Source organism: Rutidosis leptorrhynchoides, chromosome 2 (assembly GCF_046630445.1).
Source record: "Rutidosis leptorrhynchoides isolate AG116_Rl617_1_P2 chromosome 2, CSIRO_AGI_Rlap_v1, whole genome shotgun sequence".
Lineage (NCBI taxonomy): Eukaryota > Viridiplantae > Streptophyta > Magnoliopsida > Asterales > Asteraceae > Rutidosis > Rutidosis leptorrhynchoides.
The window spans coordinates 322832237-322843948 of record NC_092334.1 but is presented as its reverse complement, the minus strand read 5'-3'; the positions used below and the strand labels follow the sequence as shown (position 1 = coordinate 322843948).

General features: G+C 30.9%; 1 protein-coding gene across 1 annotated transcript; it reads left to right on the top strand.

Annotated features, from left to right (window-relative positions):
* Positions 1 to 1889: 1889 nt before the first annotated feature.
* Positions 1890 to 3283, top strand: LOC139888796 (uncharacterized). Its single transcript, XM_071871782.1, has 5 exons — positions 1890 to 2106; positions 2205 to 2406; positions 2585 to 2752; positions 2851 to 2941; positions 3029 to 3283. The coding sequence occupies exons 1-5, from the start codon at positions 1890 to 1892 to the stop codon at positions 3281 to 3283; spliced, it is 933 nt and encodes a 310-aa protein (XP_071727883.1).
* Positions 3284 to 11712: the final 8429 nt, after the last annotated feature.

Sequence of the window (11712 nt, the reverse complement as noted above, 5' to 3'; positions counted from 1 at the left end):
ACATATTATTTAATTATTTTTATATTAAACCGTCATTATATTCATCTAATACTGTTTCATCAAAACCATAAACCATCAACTTCTTTCTCGCGGCTGTAACAAGAAACTGTAAAAGAAGATACAATCAACAACAAAAAAGATGCCGATTTATTCATTTTATTCGATAAGAAGCGACTATGGGATCAATAAATTGTTGGAATAATATTGTGTGTTTGTTTGAGTTTTTCAGGTTTCGTCCAAAAATCGTTTTAGACCATTAGACCAGTTTATAATCCATCAGTTTACTAATTAGGTTTTCATTCATGATTCTAATTAGTTCACTCATGCTGTTGATAGCTAATTCATTTTTTATGCATAAAAACGTTTTAGAGCAGTTGTTTATCCATGATTCTAATTAGTTTTTTTCTATGATTTATTTTATGCAGCTGATAATCAATCAAAGTTTACTTTAAAGTTACATCATGATGGTGTATTGAGTAAACCACCAAACATAAGGTATTTGAATAGTAAGGTATCTTTATTTGACGGTGTTGATAGTTTTGATCTTAGTCTGAAAAGCCTTCAAGAAGAATTAGAGTGGTTAGGATATGATTTCTCTAAAAAGATAAACATGTTTTTTCTATTGCCTGAATCTGATATAGATAATGGATTACATACTTTTTGCAGTGATGAAGATGTTAATGTATTAAAGAGTTATGTTGTTACTCAAAAGGAGATTAACATGTTTGTTGAACTTCGGGTTGAGGTTGTTGGATCAAGTAAATTTAGTTGTGTGGATTATCAAGAAACACAGAATTTTAGCTTAGTTGATCATGTAGATGAAGAGCAATTAAGTGAAGGGCTGAAAAAAAATAAAGATACACACAGTTCTGTTAATACCAAAGCAGTTGATAGTGATGATGAGGATTACATAATTGATGAAGATAATAGATTTGAAGATGTTGATATAGACATGTCTGACATTCATTTTTCTATGAATAAGGATGTCGAGTTTATGGGTAATGCTAGCCAAATAATTCTAGTAGTTGACTTAACTAATAATCCCATTGATGTTGATGAGTTGAATAATGAAGAGTTTGATAGTGATTAAGAGGGTGGAGATGCTGATGAGAGAATAAGAAAGAGAAAGATTCAGGAAGCTAGACAACAAGAAAAAGGTGTTGAAGATGTTAGTAATTCTTTTCCCTTTTTTTATGTTGGGCAAGAGTTTGGTACTAGAGATGAGGCTGAAGAGTTGGTGAGAATGCATGCTGTTGAAACTAGAAGGCAACTTGTATTTATAAAAAATTAGGGGGACAAATTACAAGTAGGTTGTGTAGGAGAATGTGATGAAGAAAATGTTTGTATAAAAAGGAGAATGTTCACATCAAGTGATTGAAAAAACTATAAAAAGAAATGATAGAAAGTTGGTTGATACTAATGAAAAAAAGAAGACCTGGAGAAAAAGGAATTTGAAGCTTGATTGTGCATGGAGACTATATGTTTCAAAACCTGGTAACCAAGAGACATGGAAAGTTAAAACATTTAAACCTGAACATAAGTGCCATACTTCTAGAAATATCAGACAATGTACCTATGAATTCATTGCTTCTAAATTGGTTCACAGATTCCATCAAATCCAAAAATTTCAACAGCTGCAGTCAAAGCAAAATATGAGTAAGAATTTGAGATGGATATTACAAAGTAAGGCTTACCAGGTTATAAAAGCTACTAAGAAGGCAATATAAAGGTGATTATGCAAAACAGTCCGGTGACACTTAGAAGAACTTAAAAGAAACAATCCTAGTACTACAGTAAAGGTGTTAAATGAACCATGTCCAGAAGATTCATCCAGAAGGATTTTTAAAAGATGTTATGTGTGTTTAGGGCCCTTAAAAGAAGGATTTAGAATGTTATCTAGGGATTTACTTGGTTTAGATGGGGCATTCATGAATGAACTGGCAACTGGACAAATTTTAGGTGTTGTTGGAGTGGATTCGAACAATGGTATTTACTCTTTGGCATATGCTATGAAAGAAGCTGAAAACTATAACTATTGGAGTTGGTTTTTAGAATGTTTGAGGGATGATTTGAATCTAACAAGAATGCCAAACTTCACTTTCATAAGTGACAGACCAAAGACATTATTTGGTTTTAAACTATAGTGTTTGTTATTATTTGGTTTTAATATAATGAATTTATTAATTGTGTATCATTTACTTTAGTGGGGACTTTTAAATGTCATGGAAAGGATAATCCCATGTACAGAAATAAGTTTTGTTTAAGACATCTGCATGAAAACATGAAATCTAAGTGGAGGGGACTTGCATACAAGCAACACCTTTTGAAGTGTGCCACTGCTACAACTGTACCCCATTTTGAAAAGTTTATGATGGATCTTAAAGGTTTTGATGAAGCTGCTTGGAAGTATTTAGTTGATATTCCAACACATCAATGGTCCAGAAGTCATTTTACAGGTATAACTAACATTCGTACTGTTTATGATCAAGTATTAAATAATACAATTACTAAAAATGTGACCCATGTTACCAGGTAGAGCGGTCTTTGATGTACTGTTGTGCAACATGTGTGAACTTTTTAATAGGTGGATAGTTGATGGGAGAGATAAGCCTATTATAACTTGTCTTGTGTTCATTAGGGAGTACTTAATGAAAAGACTTTATGGAGTTAAGAATAAGATTATGAACTCACAAAGACTGTTAACTCCTAAAGAAACCAAAGTGTTTGAAGAGATCAAAAAAGAAGCCAACAAGTAACTGTGGTATATAATGGTAGTAGGACGTTCAAGGTAAATGTTCCCCATAATGATCAAAAAGTGGTTGACATGGGTCAACGGACATGTGCTTGTAGAAAATGGGAACTAACTGGTATGCCTTGTAAACATGTCATTCCTTGTATATGGAATATGAGGGCAAATGATCCTAAAGTTCCAAGACAAGAGGCCTGAGTTCACCAAGTTCATCACCTAAAAAGATAGTGTGACACTTACCAGTATACTATAATTCCATTGAATGGAAGGAATATGTAGCATAAGTCAATTGTGAGAATACTAATACTTCCACCTTTACAAATTGCTACTACTGGGAGACTCGAGAAGAATAGAACGAAGGGACTGCATGATAATGATGACATAGTTTTTGGTGGTAAGTATTCAAAAAAGGGTCAGGTTATTCAGTGTGGAATTTGTAAGGGTTTTGGGCACAACAGGAGGAGTTGCACAAATGGTGGTGTCAAATTAGATCAAGCTAGTAGATCAAAGAGGAAATCAATGGCCAAGTATTAATTATCCTTTTTTTTTTTTTTAAGATTTAAGTATTGTTAAACTTATCTCTGAAACATGTGTTTAGCACATGTAAGAAAAATCAGTCAAACTGATGGAAGAAAAATCATTATGGTTTTTGGTGATTTTGTTGACTATCAACACTTATTATGGTTTATGGTGATTTTGATTATTATTGAAATTTTTTTGACTGATTTTGACTATTGATGCTTATTATTGACTATTGTTGACTAATGTTGCTTATTGTAGTGTGTTGTGGACTATTGATGAAAATTAGTGTTTATTGAACCAATTTGTCGACCGTTATTGACTTTTGTTAAAACAGTTCAAAACTGCTACTTGAACCATGTTGGTTCAAACATGTCTAAAACCAAGTTAGATGTCAAAATAGTTTGATGATACTGTAAATTTGATTAGGATAATCTTGTTGAATAAGGATGCATACTTAGGCCATAACATGTCAAAATATTCAAAATAGTCACTAGAGGGCATAACATGCATATTTGGTGTAAGTTGGTAAATGCAGGTAAAAAAAGTTGGTCTTTTGGTGAAGAACAAGTAAAATCTATAGGTTAGGTCAAAACATGAAACTTTTGTCATTTAGTCAAAATGGTTCAAAGCATTCAAAACTGGTCATAACATGCATACTTGTGTAAGTTGGTAAATGCATGTAAAAAAAGTTAGTCTTTTGGTAAAGAAGATGTTAATTGTGTAGTGAGGTCAATGTGACGACCCGGGAATTTCCGATCAAATTTAAACTTAATCTTTATATGTTTCCGACACGATAAGCAAAGTCTGTAATATAGAAGTCTAGAAAATTTTGGAACGTTGTTCATATATTCAATTGACCTTCGACTGCTCTCGACGATTCACGAACTATTAATTGTAAATATATATGTGTGTATGTATATATAAATAATAATTCGAAATATAATTTGAAGTATTATATGATGATGTTATTAAAAATTAATAAAATAATAATAGGATATTATAATAATTATTATTTAAAATATATCTCCATATATAAATAAAGTATATTAAAAATAAATATTAAATTATTGTAATACTCAGGTTCTGATTGATATTAAGCAAGTTAAACTCAAACTTATATTATTTTAAAATAAACTGTTAGCCGAAAATGAGATTTATAAATTTTAGGCTTAATAATAATATAATTAAAAGTTGTTTGTTAATTTTTAAAAAAAACTTTTTATATTTTATTTGGGATAGGGGGTGAATAATTAATGTAATTTTTATTTAATAATTAAGAATCGAATTTTATACCATAATAACCAAAATAAATAAAAATAATTACTGTAAAAGTTTGGAATTTTTCTGAACACTTTTATCCGCCACTGATTTCAAATAGTGCACAATACACAGTCCGTGAAAACTGTCGGTAGATTAAAATTCTAATTATTGATGACTACTTTCTGTTACCTTTCAATTCACTCTATGATTCATATTTATTATTATTTTCCCAGAAGAACAACTTTTAAATCAAAGTTTATCATAGTTTTTAATTAACTAACCCAAAACAGCCCGTGGTGTTACTACGACGGCGTATATCCGGTTTTACGGTGTTTTTCGTGTTTTCCGGTTTTAAATCATTAAGTTAGCATATCATATAGATATAAAACATGTGTTTAATTGATTTTAAAAGTAAATTTAGAAGGATTAACTTTTGTTTGCGAACAAGTTTAGAATTAACTAAACTATGTTCTAGTGATTACATGTTCAAATCTTCGAATAAGATAGTTTTATATGTATGAATCAAATATTGTTATGAATATCATTACTACCTCAAGTTTAGTAGGTAAACCTACTGGAAGTGATAAGAAATGATCTAGCTTCAAAGGATCTTGGATGGCTTGAAAGTTCTTGAAGTAGAATCATGACACGAAAACAAGTTCAAATAAGATTATCACTCGAATTAAGATAGTTATAGTTATAGTTATAGGAATTGAATCAAAGTTTGTATATGAGTATTACCTTGATTTAGAATGATATCTTACTGTAAACAATAAGGATTTCTTGAGGTTGGATGATCACTTTACAAGATTGGAAGTGATTTAGTAAACTTGGAAGTATTCTTGATTTTATGAAACTAGAACTTGTAGAATTCATGAAGAACACTTAGAACTTGAAGATGGAACCTGAGAGAGATCAGTTAGATGAAGAAAATTGAAGAATGAAAGTGTTTGTAGGTGTTTTTGGTCGTTAGTATATGGATTAGATATAAAGGATATGTAATTTTGTTTTCATGTAAATAAGTCATGAATGATTACTAATATTTTTGTAATTTTATGAGATATTTCATGCTAGTTGCCAAATGATGGTTCCTACATGTGTTAGGTGACTCACATGGGCTGCTAAGAGCTGATCATTGGAGTGTATATACCAATAGTACATACATTTAGAAGCTGTGTATTGTACGAGTACGAATACGGGTGCATACGAGTAGAATTGTTGTTGAAACTGAACGAGGATGTAATTGTAAGCATTTTTGTTAAGTAGAAGTATTTTGATAAGTGTCTTGATGTCTTTCAAAAGTGTATGAATACATATTAAAACACTACATGTATATAGATTTTAATTGAGTCGTTAAGTCATCGTTAGTCGTTACATGTAAATGTTGTTTTGAAACCTTTAGGTTAACGATCTTGTTAAATGTTGTTAACCCATTGTTTATTATATCTAAAGAGATATTAAATTATTACATTATCATGATATTATGATATATTAATATATCTTAGTATGATATATATACAGTTAAATGTTGTTACAACGATAATCGTTACATATATACCTCATTTCGAAATCATTAAGTTAGTAGTCTTGTTTTTACATATGTAGTTCATTTTTAATACACTTAATGACATGTTTACTTATCATTTATCATGGTTAAACATAGTGTATCAATACCTTAATATGATTCATATGTATTTAGTAAGAAGTTGTTATAACGATAATCGTTATATATATCGTTTCGAGTTTCTCAATTCAATAAACTCAATTTTATGTATATAACTACAACAACAACAACAACAACAATACCCAATCCCACCAATGTGGGGTATGGGGGAGGTTGATCGTAGACAATCCTTCCTCTATCCTAGAATAAAGAGCGATCATTTCTCCACCCCGAGTGTAACACTCCCAAGAGTAGAGAAATTCCTTTCTCTCTATATTCGTCAGATAGAGAGATTGCTTCCAGGGACCTCCGGCCAGAAAGTAAAAAAAAAAAAAAAAAAAAAAAAAAAAAAAAAAAACGATACAAACGAGACGCCATGAAAATGGTGAGATCAAATCTTCATGGGTTTTACATCATGCCTGGGGTTTAATTTAGCCTCTAAGTGGCGGTAAAGTCGCCAATAAATCGATGCTTGCCGTTGACTCACTTAGTAGAGCCATATTTATGTATATAACTCATTGTTAAAATACCTAATGAGATACTTACTTATCATAATATCATGTTAACTATATATATAATCATATATATGTCATCATATAGTTTTTACAAGTTTTTGTGACGACCCGAAAATTTCCGACCAAATTTAAACTTATTCTTTATATGAATTCGACACGATAAGCAAAGTCTACAATGTTGAGTCTCAAAAATTTTGAACTGTTTTCATATATTCATTTATCTTCGACCATTTACGACGATTCACGAACAATTGATTATAAATAAATATGTACAGGTATATACATATATAAATGCAAATAATTAAAACAATTGGAAATAATAGAATTAAACCATTTGAATTAAGAATTATTATTATTAAGTATTGTCAGTAAGAATTATTATTGTATTTATTATTATTATATACATCATATAATTAAGAACATGTAATGTTAATATATAATATAATCAAATTAATTATAAATTAAAATAAAATTTGTTATAGTAATATTAATATTACTTTCAATATTAACATCTATATTGGTATTATTAATAGTATTATGAAAATGAATATAAGTATAAATTGTAATATTATTATTACTAATATTATTGTAATTAGTATTATTAGTGTTATTAATAATGTTATTATTATCATTAAAATTATCATTTTTATTATTACTAATATCATTATATTGTTATTATATTTACTTTTATTAGTATTATAAGTATTTCTATATTTACTTTTATTATTACTAATATCATTATAGAAATACTTATAATACTAATAAAAGTAAATATAATAACAATATAATGATATTAGTAATAATAAAAATGATAATTTTAATGATAATAATAACATTATTAATAACACTAATAATACTAATTACAATAATATTAGTAATAATAATATTACAATTTATACTTATATTCATTTTCATAATACTATTAATAATACCAATATAGATGTTAATATTGAAAGTAATATTAATATTACTATAACAAATTTTATTTTAATTTATAATTAATATTCATATTTATTGTTAAAATTTATTATATACTCTAGAAACACAGATAATAAATATATAACAGATAAATAAATAAACATAATTATATTGCATATATATATATATATATATATATATATATATATATATATATATATATATATATATGATACTGATACAGTACATAATAGTTAACCATCACAATCAATTTTGTTTAATTACTACACATGATTGGTACTATATTCGAAATCCATTCAGCTATAATACAAATTCTGTTACCTATCTCAATCTATCGATTTCTATCTATCTTTATGTATATTATTATCTATCGACCTAATATCCAATGATACATAAATGTATGCATTGATATATAACAATGAAATCAAACATTCTTTTTCTTCTCTTAATATACCGACAACCAAAGTGACCATCGAATTTCTGCTGTCTTTCTATTCAAGAATCGTCACAACCTCGCCATCATATTGATATACACACAAGTTATGTTATCCGAGCCAAAAAAACCCAAACCGACCGCCCATCCCATGATATTACTATTGTGGCTTCGTTTTCGATCACCATCAAACACCAACCAACGCCATCATCGTCAATCACTATTGATCATCACCATTCTCTTTTATTGTTTCTTGCTTCGTGAACCCACCAATCGTACACCATCACTTTCACCTATCCACCACCACCACCGCCGCTTTCTTTCTTTCTTCTCCCTGATCTGCAGCCCGAAACAACTACAATTCAGAGCAGTCTGCTGCAAAAATACTTCTATTTCTGTTATCAAACCGAAACAAGTACCACATAGATTTATTGTTACTATATAAAGGTATATATTTAATAAAAGATTTGAAGTGTATGGAATGGTTTATGAGATGCTTTATCAATTGCTTTATATATAAAAAGAAGGGGACGAATGCGAATGATGAGAATTGGCCAGCTCACCGTCGGTTGCTAGGCACCAAACAAGTGATGGGATCACTTTTAAAAAAAAGGGCAACCACTATAATAAAATATGGAGTAGGTATCCAAGAAAAACATGTTTTCAATTCATTTTTTTGCCGGCCACTTATTATATGTATCCAAAAAGAATCGGATACTTTAATCTTCTTGCAACTAGGACCGTTTCCTATTTCAGTTTTCTTTTGGTTTTGGGATAGCTGGACTTGCACGAATTGGGGCCATAATACTAGCTGACACTTACATATTAATAAGAAAAATTGTCAACCAAAATGGGTCACAAGGTGAGGTATTGCTCTTTCTTTATTAAAGTGACTATGATGCACTCATGTTGAAGGAAAATGATAACGAAAATAATGATTAAAGTGATAAAGATTAAGATGATAAGTAGATGATTATGATACATAAGTATATATGATTTATGAGGAACGGATGGGTTAAACACTGATGATGGTAAACACGCGATTAAGATGATGTTTATGATAAGGTTTTGATAATAATAATAATACATGATGATGAGCCATTATGATTATGATACATGATATATAGAGATAATAATGGTGTACCATGATGAAGTGAGATGAACAAGTCGATAATGATGATGAGAAAAGTCGATGGCGATGAAGAAGATAATGATCGTGAATGATGATCACGATGATGATGTTGTTGATCAAGATGATAGTATTAAGATTTGGTGATGAATGGTGTATGATGGTGACGGCTCGAAATAAAGATGATGATGAATATGGTGAAATCACGATGGTGTTGCTAAGTGATGAAAACTTGATGACGATGAAATAATGATGTGTGAAGTGGCTGCCGTATATTTTTTTTATGACTGCCGTTCGAAGTCTCCTATACTATCCAAACTAAATCCCTTTTTTTTGCTGGATCGTTTATGTTTTGGGCCGAGAACCTATTTGGCTAGTCTACTGGGCTGTGACCCAACTCCATTTTTCCTCTTGGGCTTGCTTTTGATAACTTGGAGAAGGAAGTGAGAAGAAATAGAAGTTGTAAGTTAAATACAACTAGGTTGTAATTAAAACTGAAAATCAGGGAGGGATGGATGGTTGAGGATGTTTGCGTGGAATGAGAGGTCAAGGGTTCGAGCCCTGTCTAGGGCATTTTGTTTTTAAGAAAAGCTTTTGAGGTTCGTGAATCCGAAGCCAACCCTATACTTGTTCAATGTTGTTCTATGTATTTTTACTACAAAATACAGTATGGTGAGTTCATTTGATTCCCTTTTACTCTTTACATTTTTGGGCTGAGAATACATGCAAATGCCTTATTAACTGTTTTACAATATTTATATGTGTGAGTTCATTTGATTCCCTTTTACTCTTTACATTTTTGGGACTGAGAATACATGCGCTGTTTTTATAACTGCTTTATTAAATGCTTTTGAAATATATTTTGAACTGCGAATACATGAAATGCTTTTATAAATGTTTGACGAGATAGACACAAGCAAAACTTTCCTCGAATGAATTATTATGCAGACAGAAGTTCTGCGGATTATTATTGAATTATGTGGACATGATAATTGCCACCATTGAATTATGCTGACATGATAATTGCCGCCATTAAATTATGTGGACATGATAATTGCGACCATTAAATTATGTGGACATGATAATTACCACCAATTGATGAGAATGTTATGTATCGAGAGAATGATTTAATCACAGGTTATGTGTATGTTATTTTTGTGAACGAGATATGTGTACGGTTACTAAGATTTATGAAAGATGTTTTCGTACACGAGAAAGGTGTACTGTATTTAAACGATATCGCATGTACATTACAGGTGGGTATAGGATTCGGGCCCATTTGTACCATGCAGCATTTAAATCTTGTGGTCTATCAAAATGATGAATTTTATTGTTTTATGATAAACCTATGAACTCACCAACCTTTTGGTTGACACTTGAAAGCATATTTATTCTCAGGTATAAAAGAAACCTTCCGCTGTGCATTTGCTCATATTACATGGAGTCATTCAGAGCATATAGAGGTCAGAACCTCGCAATGGGACCAGCTACTGAAGACTTCATCCAGATGGATTAGGACGGGTCACTACAGTTTTAACGTTCGTGAATCACTGGTCAACTTGGGTGGTCAATTGTCTATATGAAACTTATTTCAATTAATCAAGTCTTGACAAGTTTGAGTGCTTAACATGTTGGAAACACTTAATCATGTAAATAACAATTTAATTTAATATATATAAACATGGAAAATTTCGGGTCACTACAGTACCTACCCGTTAAATAAATTTCGTCCCGAAATTTTAAGCAGTTGGAGGTGTTGACGTATCTTCTGGAAAAAAGTGCGGGTATTTCTTCTTCATCTGATCTTCTCGTTCCCAGGTGAACTCGGGTCCTCTACGAGCATTCCATCGAACTTTAACAATTGGTATCTTGTTTTGTTTAAGTCTTTTAACCTCACGATCCATTATTTCGACGGGTTCTTCGATGAATTGAAGTTTTTGGTTGATTTGGATTTCGTCTAACGGAATAGTGAGATCTTCTTTAGCAAAACATTTCTTCAAATTTGAGAGGTGGAAAGTGTTATGTACAGCCGCGAGTTGTTGAGGTAACTCAAGTCGGTAAGCTACTAGTCCGACACGATCAATAATCTTGAATGGTCCAATATACCTTGGATTTAATTTCCCTCGTTTACCAAATTGAACAACGCCTTTCCAAGGTGCAACCTTAAGCATGCCCATCTCTCCAATTTCAAATTCTATATCTTTTCTTTTAATGTCGGCGTAGCTCTTTTGTCGATTTTGGGCGGTTTTCAACCGTTGTTGAATTTGGATGATCTTCTCAGTAGTTTGTTGTATTATCTCCGGACCCGTAATCTGTCTATCCCCCACTTCACTCCAACAAATTGGAGACCTGCACTTTCTACCATAAAGTGCTTCAAACGGCGCCATCTCAATGCTGGAATGGTAGCTGTTGTTGTAGGAAAATTCTGCTAACGGTAGATGTCGATCCCAACTGTTTCCAAAATCAATAACACATGCTCGTAGCATGTCTTCAAGCGTTTGT